General features: G+C 42.9%; 1 protein-coding gene across 11 annotated transcripts in view; it reads left to right on the top strand.

The window, feature by feature from the left end:
- The window catches only part of DAB1 (DAB adaptor protein 1), a 1,161,086-nt gene extending 1,144,955 nt beyond the window's left edge, over nt 1-16,131 (top strand). For all 11 annotated transcript variants that reach the window (XM_073896666.1, XM_073896672.1, XM_073896674.1 and 8 more), the window contains 3 exons: nt 383-510; nt 876-986; nt 12,406-16,131. In XM_073896666.1, coding sequence (XP_073752767.1) covers nt 383-510; nt 876-971 — 224 coding nt within the window. In that variant the 3' untranslated portion in view covers nt 972-986; nt 12,406-16,131. The remainder of the gene's footprint in view (nt 1-382; nt 511-875; nt 987-12,405) is intronic.
- The last annotated feature ends 1,909 nt before the right edge of the window (nt 16,132-18,040 follow it).

The following is an 18,040-nucleotide window of genomic DNA, read 5'->3' on the forward strand; positions in this document are numbered from 1 at the left end:
AAGTACATGTACGATGTTAAGAGAGAGAGAAGAAAGAAAAATCAGTTCAGTGATTCTCACCTTCAGCGTGTAGAAACACAGAGTTTCTGAGCCTGTAGGTCTGGGGTCCAAGACGGCATCTGTGACAAGTTCCTGGATGTGCTCATGCTGCTGATCCAAGGGCCAATCTTGGAGAACCACCGCCTGCCCCATCAATGGGCACCCACTCTTACCTGTCAAGTGTGGGAGGACGAGATAAATATGTACAGATGAGGTGTTCAGGGTAGAAAGCAGAGTGCTGGACTTAACTCGATTATAACCAGATCCCCGAGGTCTTGGAGGGCGAGGTACGTGGTTGCAGCCACTTAACTCTGTTCCCTCTTTGTGCCTCCTTTCTGTGTAGCTCCAACCCCAGCCCCTCGACAGAGCTCTCCATCCAAATCATCTGCCTCCCACGCCAGCGATCCCACCACAGATGACATCTTCGAAGAGGGCTTTGAAAGTCCCAGCAAAAGTGAAGAGCAAGAAGCTGTAAGTGACCAGTCTGTTTTTTCTGGGTTTGCTTTTCCTTAAAATTAAAACCGCTGTATCTGGGAAATGGACATCGGGCGAGGAAACCCGCATAGGAAAGAATGCTGGCTCAGAGTCTCAAGTTCTAAGTGGGGCTCCTAGGGGGGCTTTCTTTGATGTTCGAATGAGCAGCTGAACAATGTCCTTTCATGAAGTCGTTCCCGCATGTTCCCACATTGGTGGGTGTGGTGCCCTCCAACTGCAGTCCCTGCCTCCTTTAAAATAACTGATTATATGTATGCATGAAAATAAGCCCAGCTGTCTTTTGCTTTCCATTGTTGAAAAGACCAAAAAAAAAAAAAAAGTGTTATCTTCTTGTGTTCTAGCCTGATGGATCACAGGCCTCATCCAACAGTGATCCATTTGGGGAGCCCAGTGGGGAGCCCAGTGGTGATAACATAAGTCCGCAGGCTGGTAGCTAGATAGCACAGGTCTGGGTAGGTATCTGCTCTTTTTATCTACTTCATCCTTAAGCTCTCTCCTTTCCCCTTGGTTTGTCCTTCCATTTCTGAAGTCACATCCCCGATGTTCGCACCATCTCTCCTTGCTTGCTGTTTGCCATCTTGTGTCTCCTCATGGATGCATGACCTTTGACATATACTGCTAAGTAGAGGTAGGGGTGAGGAGTTGGGGAATGGTCATATTCTTTTATTAATGATACGTTCTGTGATAGAATGAGGCATGGTCCCTATTACTCAACGTGGATTCAGCTTCACGAAACATCAACATTCCAAGATGGACACATTCTGCCCACCCTGATTCATTTCTCACTGTGGTGTGATCCAAATGCTTTCATCTTTTAAGCAAAGCATCACTGCATTTGCCTACACTCCACAAATCTAAAGAGGTCACCAACGAAACATCCTGAGAAGCCAGGCTAAGAAGCAAAATCGAGCAGGGCTTGAAATTAGATGGCTAGAGATGTACGATCACACTAGCCCATTTTGTGTGGCCAAAAGGGACCCCCTCACCCTTACTAATGTAAGAGTAAAATTCAAAGCTCAAAGACATGTAGCATTCACTTGAGCCTCTGCTGTTTGCACCTGTGCTAAGGCATATTACTCACCACCGAACCACTTCAGATTCCATCAGCAGCTACTTTGAAAGAAGTGTACTTACATTTACTAGAAGTGGCTTCTGGCACTTGAATTTCAATACCTCTGATTTGATCGAAAGAAAGAGGAGCTGATGAAGCAAACCTTCTCAGGAGAGAGAAGTACACCTCATTCCCTAGACATGATTTCTGAGGTCACTCCTTTACAAATGTGTTCAATTTTCAGATACTTTCCTAGTTTTCCGTAAATGTGTAGGACTGCAAGGCTCTACCCACAGAGCTCCTTCTTTAGTCCTGAACAGCATGGTCAGAGCCATTAAAATGGTAAATAGTTTTCACCGTTCATAAATGGATTCTGAGGCTGCCTCAAAATCATTCTCAGTTCACATGGAAGTTATTTTGACAGTTATTGAAAACTAATACAGTGTTTGCAAAGTGTATTTTGTTAATAGATTTTATGATTAAAGAACTTAACATACTGTATATTTTGCCACATTTTCTATCAGTACAATGACATATAATAACACATCATGCCACGCAAAGCCATGTAATACCCCTCTAAAAATTCAGTCTTGCAAAGCTATTTGGGAAGCTGGTGAATTAAAGGCAAAGTCAATGTTCCAGAAAGCAGAAGAGCTGCGGATTATGGGTGGATGCCTTGGAAAGATTCCCCAAGAGGTTTTCTACCCCTTGTGTATGTTTTATTTCATGTGCTCAACCTTGTCTTGAAAAATTTGATGAATGAACTAGAGGTGACAAGAGCCATTCATCAGTATAACAGCTAACATCATCCTAAAATTGAAGTTCTTCTAGAAAACAAAGATGACTTACACCATTTGCAGATCAATGTATCATCTTTATGAGCCTGTTCAGCTTGAGACAAACAAGCTGAACTGTTTCTTTGGGCCTCAGCCTCTTCCATGTTTGATGCTCCATCCAGAACCCCAAGCCATGGCTGAGTTGTAAATGGATGGAACACGGGACGGTAGGAAGAGCTCAGGATTTGGAACTTGAATTCAAATTCTAGCTCAGCTACTTAATAGCAGGAAATCTTGCAAGAACTGTACTTTCTTCTGAGTCTTGGCTTCTTCATCTGCTAGAAGAGCCTTCTATTATCAGCAAGGTTAGCAGAGATAGTAGTGCAGTCTCTAGCATGGAGACAGACACTCAGCTTAAAAATCTGGGCTCTGGAGCAAAACTGAGTTTAGAATTGTGACCCTAATGAGATTTCATAATAACTCGCTATCTCATTTTTGAAAATAAGGATAAAAACAGTGTCCTCCTCAAAGGGATGTTGTTTGGACGAAACGAGGTTAGCACAGCATCTGACACATAGAAAGCACCCAATAGATGGTAGCTGTCATCACCACCAGCATGACCATCATCATCATACGTGCTCAATAAATGTTCCCCAGTACCTTAGATTTTATACATCTTGCCTTGATAATGAATAAATTATACCATAAGGACCCAGGCCATTGGCTGGGAGGTTTTGCTATGTACCTCCTATCGTCAGATAATTAATTTTCAATATGCCTCAAAACAGATTTGGAGGGAAAAAAAGTAGGAAAAGAAAAATTTAGTATCTTAGCTCTCTGGCTTGCCCAGTCCCATAATCAGAATGACCTCTGTGAGGGTCTCACAGGCCACCTCTCCGTTCTAAAAAATGAGCAGTCTCATATTGACTTATAAGTCATAATCTATGGCTCCCCCCACCGAAAGGGCCGGACTGTAATCTGCAATGAAACAGTTTTCTCCCTTTGAACACTAAGCTTGGCAACATCACAATTGCCTATCAAGAATCCCAGGCCAACAGGCTGATGCCAGCCTTGCAGACATATCCCCAAAGACCTCCCCTGCAAGGGAAGTCCAAGTGAGCTTTCCTGGGCCCTTCCATCACTAGCAACCCAAGCCGCATTTGACCCTTCCGCCTCTGTCACATTCACTCATCCACCCAACTAGAAATCTACTGACTGCAATTTCTTCGTGCCTTTCCAGACATTTGAAGAAGGGATACCATGCAGGGAAAGCCACATCCGTGGCTCTCTTTTCCCCTCTGTCTTCATACAGTTGGAAGGCAGGAGTCTCGTCCTTCTTATCACCCTTGCATTTTATCTCCAGCTGCTTTTCATTAGAAATACCGGCACAATTCTTAGGAGGTAGGGGGACATCTGTTGATAAGTGAAAGCCGTCTTGCACCATAATAAGAGGGAACAAATGGACTCAGTCCTCACAGGTGGAAGCTTCAGGACCAATCTCAAACAGTGTTTCTGTTTTAGCAATAAAGGGAATTATTTCGTTTTCTCCCCCTGCGCCCCCGGTCTGGGAGAATCACGTGTCTTTGAAAGACTGGGTCAACAGGGCCAGAAAAAAAAGAACCAAAATAATATTGTAATGGCTGGTGTGGGAATGGCAGGTAATTTATACTTCACTGATGTGTTGCTGGAGCAATTTTAAGGGCGAAATGTTAGCTTTTGAGGAGATGAAAGAAAAATGAAAACATTTATTTGGTTAAATGGCTAAGTAAATAAACTGCCTATCAGACTCGCCCAGCTGTCAAGTCAAAGTAGCATCTATAACAATGGGGAATTGTTTGGTCTGTCTCCCTTAGTAACGATAGATATTGCCATCAATAATAAGTCGCTGTCATGTTTTTAATACCGATCTTCGTAGTGGGAACCCAAGACATATAAAATATTACCTGATGGATTTCTAGTGTTTGAGGGAAAAGAAAGCTGAACTTCAGATGCTTTAGGAGGAAGAATCTACAAAAACAAAAACAAAATCTTCTTAAAAAGAAAGAAAAATGCACGGAGTCGGGGACTTAGGTCCGGATTATGGTTTTAAAGCGGATGACCTTAGGCAAGCACGTAACCCCTTGATACCCTGGTCCCTCCCATGGATACATACGGATAATTAATTATAACAGGTCCCTCCCCAGGCTGTTCCAGAAATCAGAAATCATGAATATGAAAGTGCTTTGTAAGCTCTGAAAGCAGAATACATGTGTTTGGGATTATTGTTACTATCCCGGTTTTAAATAGAATGAAGCAGCAGAGCCTTAAACCAGGGAACCACACCAAAAAAAAGAAAAAAAAAAGAAAATAATCTGTCTGTCTCATGGACATAGCGCTCAGAGGCAAGTCCAACCCAAGGTGTTGGGAGTCATGCAGTCAGGAGATGGGAGGGGCCCGGCCACGGGCCAGGTCAGCCAGGTTGGAGAGGTGGGCTTGGTGCCCAGAAATATTTAAAAATGAAATCAGGAGAAGGTTAAGCCTGAAGGGAAATGGGAAGTGAGGATGAGGACATAACCTAGGATGAGCCCCACATTCCTGATTTGGGAATCTAGGGGGTGCCCAGTCACTGTGCTAAAGAACACAGGATGGCATGCGTGAGCAGAAAGAGGGCGGGTTTGCTTTGAACTTGAGTTGTACTTGAGATGCACATGAGACACACCCAAGTGGAGATGCCAGAAGGCTGCTGGATTTTATCTGGAGGTCAAAGGAGAAAACCAGACTGGGCACAGCAAGATTTCAATATGGTTTTAAGTCACTAGAGGAGTGGGCACAAGCAGAATATGCTGATCATTTAGACCAGAGGTCAGCAAACTCTTTATAACTATCTGTGCTTTGTGGGCCAGGTCTCTGTTGCAACTACTCTACTGTTAGAGAAGGAAAGCAGCAAAAGACAGTGCATGAAGGAATGGATGTGGCTGAGTTCCAATAATACTTTATTTAAAATACTTTATTAACTGGGGGGCGCCTGGGTGGCTCAGTTGGTTAAGCGACTGCCTTCGGCTCAGGTCATGATCCTGGAGTGCCAGGATCGAGTCCCGCATCGGGCTCCCTGCTCAGCAGGGAGTCTGCCTCTCCCTCTGATCCTCCCCCCTCTCATGTGCTCTCTCTCTCTCTCTCTCTCTCATTCTCTCTCTCAAATAAGTAAATAAATAAATCTTTAAAAAAAATACTTTATCAACTGGGTGTTGGGCATTAAGGAGGGCACGTGATGTAAGAGCACCGGGCGTTATATGCAACTAATGAGTAATTGAACACTACACTGAAAACTAATGATGTACTACATATTGGCTAAATGAATTTAAATTTAAAAAAAAGAATATAAGAAAATAAAAACAGAGAGCCACCAAAATTAGCCAATGGGTTATGGCTTGCTGACCTCTGATTTAGATCCCATTTGCTATTTCTAGAATCACTCTGCAGAAGGCAATCACCATGCCTTTCATTTACTACTAATAATAAAATATATTTTAAAAAATTATAAGCATGTTTATAACACTTTTGTAAACATCACCTAATTCAATCCTCTGGGGAACCCACTTAGATATTTTTATCATTCCCATTTCACAGATAGGACAGGTAAGGTGGAGAAGTTAATGGCTTGCTGAAATCATAAGATTCACTCATAATGGGGCTAGGATTTGAATCTGTATCCAGATTAAATAACTCAAGAGTTCTCACCCAGACCAGAATACATGGGTTTAAGCAGCTTCTCTTCAACTTAACGGCTGTATGACTTGAGGCAGATGGCTTCATTTCCGACCTCTGGTTCTTCTCTTCCGTAAAACAATTCCCATATGCCCTCCCCACTGACATTCTGGGACCTCCTAACCTGCCTGGGTCACCTGGTCAGAGCCTGGAAGACCCAATCTGCAGACAAGATCTTCCCACAGCACCCCTCCCCCCACCTGTCCTTATTCCAACAAAGGACGGGACAGAAGACCTTTAAATATGCTGACTTGATTAGGGTTCCTGGACGTTATTGGCCTGAGACCCAGAACCCACTCCTGATGACCAGGAGTTTACCCTGGACAGGACTCTCTGCTTATGGCAGAGAGTTGGTGTCAGCAACTTCGTGTCTTCATCTGCTATGTGACAGGGTCAAGAAAGATGATGTACATGTTCAAAGCAGATAATTGGTGTCCACCATTGTTGGAGAAATGCAGAATTTATCAGAACATATGCAGGATCCCCCCCCCCCAGGGACTCAGATTCTGCTTTTCTGCATTCACCAAATGGGTTTCAGCACCCTGAGACCTCAGGAAGCAGGTGTATTTGGCAGCCGTGTCAGTCTCTAAGGTATTTGTCTTAAATTCGACCTGTATGTGAAAGACTTCTACCCCAAAAGGCCGACATTCAGGCTGAAAGTGATCAGAAAGCTTTGTGGGTTTTTTTTTTTCCTTTTTATTCAAAGACTCCCAGCACTTGCTAAAATCTTTTATGTCATTGAGCTCATTTATTACTTGTTACAATCCCTTGAGGTAGATGTTACAAGCCCCATTTTATGGATTAAGAAACTGAGGCCCAGGTAAAATGCTTGCCTAAGGTCATGCAGGAAGTGAGGATTACTGGGCTCTTTCTGGCTCTGAGACCCCTGCGTTTTTGATGACTCTCTTCACATCTTCAGGTAGAACTTTAAGTTATTTCAGCCTCATGTCCACTCTGGCTGTACCAGCAGCTTTTTCATTTACGAAGACAGGACATGTAAGACCCCACGGAACCGGGCCCCAGCGTTGGGGCTCATGGTGGCCTGGGCAGGGTGGTGCTAAGGGACTCAAGCTTTGGCTCACCCATGGCTCCGGTCTGACCCCTGGCTTGGCTAGATGTTGCTCTCACCCCCTGGTCATAGACAGGCTCGGTCAGCAAGCAGATTGCATGGGGCACTTGGCCCTCACATCGGAGACCACCTTTCTCAGCATGCTGAGACTTCTCTCCACTAAACATTTTTTCAAGGGACGTATGTTTGGTAGAGGTGGCCCAGATTTTCCAAAAATTGAAAGGGGTGCAGAGGACTAAGCATAATTGGCTTTAAAATGGGGGCTCATAGGAAACTGTTTGCCTCTGCTCGTCGAGCCAGAAACGTGGGGCCACCTGGGAGCGGGGAGAGTGAGGAAGCAGGCCCAGAAGCGGGAGTCCACAGCCTGGGCTGCTGTCCCCTGTTTCCAGTGCACCTTCAGGAGAAACAGCCCTCAAGTCTGGGGCCTCACTTTCTTCCTGCAGGCAAGAAGGGTCAGGCCGAGGGCCCTTCTTGCTCTGACACTCTCCAAGAGGGAGCACATTAGGTAGTGGAGAGGACAGTGGGCTTACAGACCCCTGGACACGTTTCCATGAAACTCTAGAAAAACACAGATCTAATCTACAGTGGTCAAAAGCAGACCAGTGGTTGCTGGCACTGGAGTGGGGGGGTTGACTGAAAAGGACACAGTGAAGGTTTGGGAAGTTCTATAGCTTGATTGTGGTGAGGAAGGCCACACGGGTGTGTATGTTTGTCAAAACTCATCAAACTGCACACTTAAAAGTGAGAACATTGCAATGTATGCAAATTATACCTCAATGAAACTGATTTTAAAATGAGAATAGGTGAATTCATAGAAGTGGAACATAGATTGCAGGGGAATGGGGAGTTACTGCTTAATGAGTAGTCTGTTTGGGGTGATGAAAGTGTTGCCCAACATTGCAAGCATAATTAATGCCACTGAATTGGACACCTAGAAATGATTAAAATGGCAAATGCTATGCCATATATATTATACTGCAATTTAAAAATAGCCAAAAAACAAATAAAATAAACCTGGTTATATCCCAGCTCTGTGCTGTGCTGGCTGAGTGACCTTGGGCGAGTCACCAAGCTTGGAGGAGGCTTGCTTCTTCGCTCTCAGTAGAGATAGGAATACCCAGGGTAGAGCCTCAGTGTGACACCCAAATGAGATCATGTATATGAGATAAGAACGTCCCGATAGACTGTCAATGTTTCTGTAAATATAAGCTCTTATTACCCTAATTCTGTAATTCTACGTGGCTCCTGTACGTGAGCACATAATTCATACTGGAAATAGTCTGCAAACATGTGGAAGTCTCTTATCCATGGAGCTGTGCAACCAGTTTGTTTAGATTAACTCCACATTCTTTCTGCACCATTTCCCTGGGCTTCCCCAGAGCCATTATTACACTTCCTAACAGAGCCCAGTTGCAGGTGCTCCTAGGTGCTATGAAGGAGAAGCCACCTACAAGTGATCGTCAGGCCTGAAACCACCTTCTGCAAAGGAAGGATAAAATCACATACCCAGACAGAAGGGACCTAATCTTTTTGGAGTATCTCCTATGTGTCAGGCCCTGTGCTAGATAATCAATGTATATTTTCTCCTTCAATCCTCACCACACCTCTCATAGAGAGGATAGCCTCATTTTACTAGGGAAGAATCTGGGACTCAGAGGAGTTAACTAACCTGCACAGAGTCCTCCAGTCCTAGACTCCTTCAGTGCTCTGTATAGACCTCTGTGTGCACTGCATCATGTGATCTTCTAGTATGTTCCACAGAGTGAGTTCCATCATGTCCCAATTCTGAGTGAGAACAGAGTGGCCCACATCACCTGCAGAGTCCAAGAAGCCTTTATATAGGAGCTGGGTCTGAAAGTATGAACTCCCGTTGCGGGACAAAGAGAGGCCCCAAAAGCACAAGGAACTGCCTGAACAGTCTTAGAGCTAGGAAAATCCTGTCGTGTCAGGTGATCCCAAGGTGGGGCATAGGAGAGAGAATGGAAGGTGATAAGGCTGGGCAAGAAGGTGGAACCATGTTGGAAGGGCCTCATGTACCACCCTGATGGGTTTGCATTTTCCTTGGGGTAATAAGGAGTCAGGAGGGTTGTTTTCGAGCAGGAGAATGGCATGACCAAATCCATTTCAAAAAAGATCATTCTGGCAGAGGCATAAAGACATTGGAGGAAAAAAAAAAAAAAAAAAAAACATGATTTACGTGACCTGAAGGTTGAGCTTTGATTCATTCACGGTCTGGAAGGAGCATTTATTAGCTCTAATGGGTTATGAGACGAATGGGTCTCGTGTGCTCAGCTAAGGAGCTTTGACCTTACCCTGTGTGTGATGGGGAGCCTTTGAAGGATTTGAAGGAGGGCAGAGATGTGGTCAAAGCTGCCAAAAGAAAACAAAAAATATCAACAGGGTGCTGTGTGAATGTATGATTCCATTTAGGCCTTTGGAATATTGAAAATAGCCTAAAGACCCCATCACGACCTTGCCAGAAGCCAGGGCGGAAATTTCTGGATCAAATGATTTCTTACTCCCCTCCAGCTCTGACAGTCTACGATTCTGTAACAAGGAAGGTAAAGCTATTGCCAGAACGTATAATGCATCACGGTGTCAGACTTTGGGATTATCTGCTGCTTGGGGTTTTCCACACCACTGCTCCCCTTCATTACTGGGGATAATTGAGAGTTGACTGCAGTCCTTACTGCTGTTGTGATGGGTATTTGAAGCTAAATTCCAGCAAGCAGGAGATGTGTGAATATTTATCTCAGCTGCAGAAAGTTAATGCAGTGTGGCATTAATTACCCTGTCTGAGCCTGCTGTCTTCTTCTGTTTTTAGGTGTCATTCTCAGTTGAATAAATTAGTTTCCAAAATTAGAATAAAGCAAATTGTAGGGCAAGATCAAGGCGGCCTGACTTCTTAGGGTCCCCAAAAGGAAGAGTGGGCTGCGCAGTTCTACCCAGGAAAGATGAAGATACATCCTCTAGCCCAGCACAGGCAGAACACGTTTTTTTCCCCAGAACTTGTACTTGACATCACCGCTCTACCTTGGCTCCACCCAGCCCACCCACAGAACACAAACACACAATAAAGTTACATGGTTGGCCTTGGCCTTACCACAGGTATTTGAAACATTTCAAGGCAGTGGCAGGGAGTGGATCAGGTGCATAATAAATTAACTTGCTATAGATTTTGCTAGATGAGATTTTGAGAGACTAAAGCCAAACTGGAGTGTATTTAGGACAAAGTGATCAGAACAGTGAAGAAAGTAGAAACTGTATCATAGTCAGTCGTGAATCCAACCAACCTTCATTGAGCACCTACTATGCTAGGTCAACATATGTAGAATAGCAGAAGGGCCTGGCAAGCAGCAACCCAGAGGTGGGATATGGAATAACGGGCTTCCATATTTTCTGTCATCAGGCATTTGGGAGAAGGATTACACTTACTCTTTACATTCCCAAGAGTAGTATGAAGTCCCACGGGTGGAAAGCATAGAGAAATCCGTATCTTGGGTATTCTGTTCTGTTCCAGAATAGGGGACCTCAAAGGGTAGGAAGATGCTTTTCCCTGGAAGAATACAGACATGATGTGGTCCAGGAGAAGACATCTTGGATTGGATGGCAGGAGTCTTGGATTCTGTCCATGACATGGTTTCTAAGTAACCTTTGACTCTGGGGAAACAAATACTCCTTTCTCTAGGCTTCAGATTCTTCATCTGTAAAATGATGGATCTGGACAAAATTCTCTCTTACTCCATTCCCACTTTATAATAAAAGCAAGCAGTGGTCTATTAAGTGCATGAAGTGCAGCAAATGACCTTGAGGTCACACCACTTCTCTGACCTGCAGTTGTTATCTGCAAAACGAGACAGATAGAATAAAAGCCACTCCCAGGACCATTAGGCAGATAAAAGAAGACACGAGGGTGCTTTGTAAACTCCGAAGCCCTCTAGAACACTACAAACTGAAGGATTGGTCTTTTCTTTTTTTACGACAGTTGTTGTAATAGACTAGAAAAAGCACTGGACCTACTTTCGGGTCTCATGTCCCAAACTTGCAAGCCGTGGGACCGTGGACAAATTACTTAACTTCTCTGCATGTGATTTCCCATTTGCAAAGGAGATAAAGCATCTGCTTGCCAAGGCTGCCACGATAAGTTAAAAAGACACTGTACTTGAAGATAGCTAGCATGGTGCCAGACACATAGTCGGGGCTCACAGAATCTCTGTTCAATCTGATGGTTCAAGAAAATCAGCAAATAGAAAGGATCTATACTCACGTGGCAGCACACAGGTTGTCGGGAAACATGACAGAATGAAGACATCACTGTGTCCACTTAATTCTGGCACAAATATCCGAGAGTGACAGCAAAAGGTCAGTTTGAAAGGAAGGGCCTATGTATGCTTAAGACCAGAGTCCTGATCTGATCTGCTTGGCCAGCGCACCTTGGGCCACTTCAACATGAAGAGGTCTGAAGTAGTTTCAACAGGGCTAAACATCATTTCCCATCTACTTTGGACTGAGGGTTTGCCTTATCCTATACTGGTGAAAATCCCGGCATATCTCAGGACAGCCAGTTCCGCAGGTACAGGCAAATGATGGGCCAACCCCAGAACACGAGATTGAATGGGAACAAGTCCCGGAAGCTCTTAACTAAAAGCTAACATCCTAATTGCTGCTTCTCTTGCTCCAGAGTGTGCTGTTTGTGGAAACCAAAGAGCCGTTTGAAATAGAATTTCAGCGGTTTCAAGTAGACTTTCATAAAACTATGTTGGAGAAATGTGCACTTGACTCAGGATGATTGTTACCATTTTCTGAAGACCTCTTACTGCCAAGCATTATGCCAGATGCTTTATGTGTAATATCTCTAATTCTCTCAAGAACCCTGTAGGAAAAACTGTATTATTCCCATTTAATGGTTGGGAAAACTGAGGCTTAGAAAGGCCAAGTGTCCTGCCCACACAGTTTGTCCAGCTCTCTCTGCTACATCATGCTTTTTTCCCTAACTAGGAAACCAGTCTCAGTTTGAAAACCAAGGACAAAACTGGGTGAGTAGTTATTCTTGATGATTAAAAGTAGTTGCCAAAATGACGTGCGTCATGATCAAATAATCCAAAAATTACCCAAGGTCATCCATCATAAACTGTCATCTTTCTGTTCTAATCCCAAACCCTCCTTCTCTAACTGTCTCAGAAAATCCTATCTGGAAAAGAGCAGGTCTCACTTTGTCCCTCTGTCCCCAGGAGCTGGAGCCTCTATATGCACAGATCAACAGACCTAAGAAGTAGCATCGAGGTGAGCTCATGGCAGGTACTTCACGACTGGCATGGAAATCAGCATCACGACAGGCTCTCTTGTATTCTTCCACCTCACCTCATCCCACGACGAAATTCATGATTGCCCAATGGAACTCATTTGGAAGAGGGAACTAAGAGTTTTTGGCAACCAATGGCAGATGACTATGGCAGCACAAAAAAAAAAAAAAAAAAGAAAAGTATAAAAAATCATACCCAACATTAAGTCACAAATCAAGCAAATGCTTACCCAGCAAATATTCTGAGCTCTCTTAGTGTGGGTTTAAGATGACCCAGTATGTGAAATCATAATTCTCTTTTTATTTCTCGACCTGTTGACCGCTGTAAAGACATCAAATGTGGAGTGACAGGCCTCAGAGAGTGACAACAGGGTTGGCACTGACTGCTTTTAGACAAAAAGCAAGAGGTCCTCTGTGACTACAGTATCCTTATCCATATGCTTTTTGACATGTGACGATGTCCTTTCATCACTCCACAGGGCCTGGTCTGCCATTTTTTTCCCCTTTCCTTTGTCATGTTTGAAAACTAATGGGTGTAAAAATTTTTGTATTGCTTTTGACTTTTTTTAGATATGGGTGAGGAAATCTAACTGGAAAAGAAAAGCCTCATATGAACTGAATTAACTTGAAAATCACAAGACAAATAAGTGGTTGGTTATTCTTTATGATCAAGAATGTTGCCAAAACAACCCGTTAGCTATTTCTGCATCCTGGTGAAGAAAGACAGCTTTGGGTTGGAACCTTCATTCTGTGAGTAGGAAAGGACATCGGATCCCATTGATGAGAAAGACGAAAAACGCATCTGATTTCCTCAGAAGCTCTAAACTCTTAAGTACAATAAAATATTTTTTATTTTTCCGATATCTTGCTGCTGTGTTGCTATGCAGACAAGTGTCTTCTCCACGTGCCATTTTCAAAGAAAAGTCATTTGCCAAATAATTCTGGTACAATCCTGGTAATGTGGTTTTGGATCTTAAAACCGACCTTCTAGTGGAACAATGGTGACATGAATATTCAGAATAACAAACTGATTCCGGGATCACGATGGTTCATCTCTATCTCTTTTTGTACATCAGAAAATTCAAATGGGATTTTTATTTTCTAACTTGAAAAAAAAAACAAAAACCTTACCATTAAACTCTTTAAATATTTAAGGGAAATGGCTTTAAGGAGTTCTAATGAAAAAAAGAAATTGCCATTTTTTTTTGTAAATATAAATGTTAATGAAAATGCTTTTTAATAATGCCATTACACTGTAGAGAAGGTAGCAGATTGAGTGCAGGATGTGACAGACCTGATGGATGGGGCTCTCTCCCCAGATGTTATTGTGGAGCATGTGGGAGGAAGCCGGAGTTCAGGGATGGCTGGCCGGAGCACTTGGCCAATTGGCAGCTAGTGAACAGGAAGGGAGCACGTGTCCCCACCATTGACTCCAGCCTTTCCGCAGGAGTGCCCGCCATTGGCGGAAACCAAGAAAACGTTCACATTTTGAAGGCCTGTCCTTCAAATTCTGAAACTCCCTCCCACCTCTTCACTCCCATCCACCCCCCGTAGAGATCGCTGGACTGTCTGTATGTGAAACAGAGGAGTTTAAGCTTCCTTTTTTTTACACTCATGAGACAAAAAGTGCAGTGTTCAGTTCGTATGTTTAGCACATGATTTTTCATAAAGAATCTATATATTTTTGCCCTACAGAGAATTGTTCTACAGGTCACGTGTATTTTCCTGATGTTCCTATGCAGTTCCAGTATGTTGAATTTAGTGGTTTAACACTAAGGAGAAAACATTAGAGGACCATGTGATTAACTGGATTTGGGGTTACCTATCATCACTTGGTTTTCAAATTGGGAAAGGAGAATTGACACTGATATGATTGACTTAAATAGGTCTGTGTACTGTGGTTCTTCCTATCCAATAGAAAGTAGAGTGACTGGAAAGAAAGTATACTTGTTCACAAAGAGAAAATCGAAAATCAAGGTAATCATTACTGCTCGAGGCCCAAATTTTACACCATCAGGTCACTGGAACGTATTTTCTTTTTCCAGTTAGGTCAACTGACCAAATGTCCTTACAGAACATATGTCAAAGTCATCCTAACGTGGAAGGTCCAAAGAACCAGAAAAGTGAGAAGGGCCATTTACCCCCCTCTGTAACTATCACCTGTTGGTCCATGTGATTTCTCCAGGAATGTGCATCCATTTTATAATTAAGTCATCCTTTCACGTGAAGGGGAAAATGGGAAAGGTGTGATGACCGTGAGAGTCGTCCTGAAACCGGTTCGATTCTGTTTCCTGGGGTTTGGGTAGGATAGGCAGTTCCCCTGGGGGAAAGGGCTTCCATTGCTCTGTTGTCTGTGATTCTGATTCTAAACAAGTGGTGCTATCTCTTCTCCCTCACCGTGGCTGTCTTCAGTTTGTCTTGCAGCATCACACCATTATACCGATTCTTTGGGTTGCTTGTGACATGTTCCAAGTGAACGCTGACCGATGTTGCTGCTTCGGGTACACTGTCTGGAGTTAATTTCTTAGCAGAAAGTGACAGCCCAGTGGACTTGTCATCATTCACTGAATGCGATCGAATGTGTAACTGGCTCTGAACTTAACAAAGATGCCCATGTGATGCATGAAAGTGAGGGAAATAAAGTCGAGATTTTTCAACTGCCATCCATGTGATCATTAGCAGAATTCTGAGTTTTAACAAGCACTGTTGGGTGAGCTCAGAATCACCATATCCTATCCCAAGAGTACAGTGGAATTTCTGAGTAAGAGCCGAGGAGCCAATACCAAAAGGCCATGGGGAGTCTGCCCAGTTCCAGTTAGATCGATAGAAAATCTGTGTGTACAACTGTTAATTCCTCATCCTTCACTAGCACTAAATTTGTCACTTTAAATTTTGAAACCAGGGAAACGCCACCTGTCATTCTGTCCCCATGACCCGTAGCTCTTCGATCTTCCAGTGCCGCGAGACTTTCCTTATGATCCGTACTCATCCCAGTGTCTACTGAAACCCCATCATGTCATGTACCGGGCACCTTCTTTCAAAAAAAAATGTTTACTCTGTGGGTTTGGTTCATTTCAATTTCTGCATTCTGACACATATTTTTTTAATAAAGATGAGAAAGAGAAAATGACTGTTTGCAGTACATTTCTAGACCTACTTTAACTTTACCTCAGATGACAGTTTGTTAACATATATGGACACATTATTTTTAACTTTATGTACAATACATTCAACAACAGTGAAATTTTTAGAAATTTTCCATTAATTTCTGTAACACGCCATGTATAACTGTTAACAAATAAACATGTTTGAGAACAACAGCTTAGCCTGGTTTTATTCCACAAGTGTCTACTGGATACTCCAACGAAGGACTGGAAGATGAAATCGCTTCTCTGTAAGCTTCCATCTGACCGGAAAAAGGCCTCAGTCTTCCTGGCACTGGGCCAGAAAGAGAAAGCTTCATGGAGGAGTTAGATCAGCTCATCCTCAATTGACTTCAGGCACTTGCTATGCTTGGAGAAGCAGTCACAGCGAAGAATGAGGAGGATGTCATCAGAAAAGTCACACCCTGTATAGATGTGGTGTTTGGACTACAGGTAGCACCGGTCTTCCAAAATTGGGAAAGACCCTGGGACTAGCTCTATGAGTTGTGTCTTCCCCTAAAAAAAAAAACACCTGCTAAACTGCTGGTTTGAACACTGAGATTAATCTATACCCTCAAAGAGTTTGCCCTAATTCAGTGCAAGCTCATCTGCTTTAAGGGCCCCAAAGAAGGAAGCATTTATCTTCTTTCACATTCCCCCACACACTCCACATCAAAAAACATGAGACAACATAAGACCCCCCCCCAAAAAAAATAGTTTGAAGCGGGACCTTGACTTTGATGTGTATTGAAGAACAGGGAGAAGAGTATATATGTGTATATATGTATATTCATGCATGTATGTGTGTGTGTGTATATGTGTGAGATTTTCATTTCATTTTAAAACTAAATTAGTTTGTCTATCCAGTAATCAGCCAGATTAGATCATTGAGATGCCAAAAAAACACCCCTGTCTAGGAATGGTTATGTTAATGATTATACATGTCCTCAATGTGACCTCATTATACAGGAAGTATTAAACAGATGTTTTGGCCACATTGAGAAAATGAGGGAATGGGCTAAAATTCCAACAAAATAAATTTGGAGCAAACAGAAGAAGCAACTTTCATACAGTGAGAAATTCTCACTCCTGGGTCAAATTGCTAGACAATGTTACACAAGGTCTTCTGAATAACAGTGGCTCACACTTTTTGAGCAACTAATAATGCACCCAGTCGGTTCTATATGCTTTTTGTCCATTGCCTCACTTACTTTTCTAAACAACATGCGTAGATATAGTCCCCAAATTAGAGATTTAAAAAGACACAGAGAGATTCAGTTAACTTCTCCAGCCAGCAAATGGTAGAGTTGAGGTTTGACTTTTGAGTCTGCTTACTCATCATAGTTGATTTTAATTGTGAAAAACAGTTGGATATTTACTCTTATAAACGGTTCTGCATAAACGGCATTGACTTTCTCTCCCAGAACTTTAGTAGATCTTTGGTAATAAGTTAGATTTCTAAGTTCCTCCGGTTTAAAGTAAAAATAAAAATCCATTCGATGTCACCTAAGTATGTGGCTAAGTACATAGTTTCTCCTTTAATTGGCACTTTTAAAAGGGTGTATGTGTGAGGGATGAAGAATATACCTTTTGGCCCAGCTAGTTCCAGTTTAGCTGACACCAAGGGCTGGTGATTTCCTTTTCCAATGTAAATGAATCTTAAAGAAGCGACAAATTAAAAGGTGTCCTATTTAACTGCTAGGCAGATTCCAAAATAAATCAGGCAGACATATCTGCTTTCATTTTGTGCTGGAGAGCAAACCCTTGTTGTTTTGACAGTAACTGTTTTTTTTGTTTTACCGAGAATGACAGTAGGAAAAACGCCTAGAATAAAAACAGGTTTCATTGAAATCAACCTTCAGAGTTTGAAAGCTTTTAAAAGGTGTTTAAATTCAAGGGAAATGTGAGCAATGGTGCCTGAAAGATTAGGGGAAAGAAAAATAAAAAACCTAAACAGATCTAAATGGCTCTTAAGCCATTTAGTGACCAGTCCTCAGGACTTCTGGGAAAATGTGAATTATCACTGCCACTGTTGTGTTCCTACTCTGCATCATTCATTTTCTAATTCCTATCTAAATCTTTATACAACCAAAGAAACAGTGTGGTCCCCATTTTACAGCCTAGGAAACAAACTTCAGTGATGTTCTGGAGTAGTTATCAATGAACAGAGCCAAAGAGCTCACCCAGAGGCCGGCACAGTGCCCAGGATCCAATTCCCAAGTCCCCCACCCCGTAGTTTGTGGGTGCTTTTGTTTACACGGTGTCTGTGACGTCGAAATGCCCATGCACCCGCTGTGGGATACTTGGAGTCTTTCTGTATCCAATTCTAAGTAGGGACTTTTCTATTAGAAAAATCACACCACACGATACCCTGACTGATTCGGGACAGAAATTTATTCTTAAGCAAAATGACTGTAGTTG

The sequence above is a fragment of the Callorhinus ursinus genome, unplaced genomic scaffold (assembly GCF_003265705.2).
Source record: "Callorhinus ursinus isolate GAN/ISIS: 27379988/994484 unplaced genomic scaffold, GSC_fseal_2.0 scaffold9, whole genome shotgun sequence".
Classification (NCBI taxonomy): domain Eukaryota; kingdom Metazoa; phylum Chordata; class Mammalia; order Carnivora; family Otariidae; genus Callorhinus; species Callorhinus ursinus.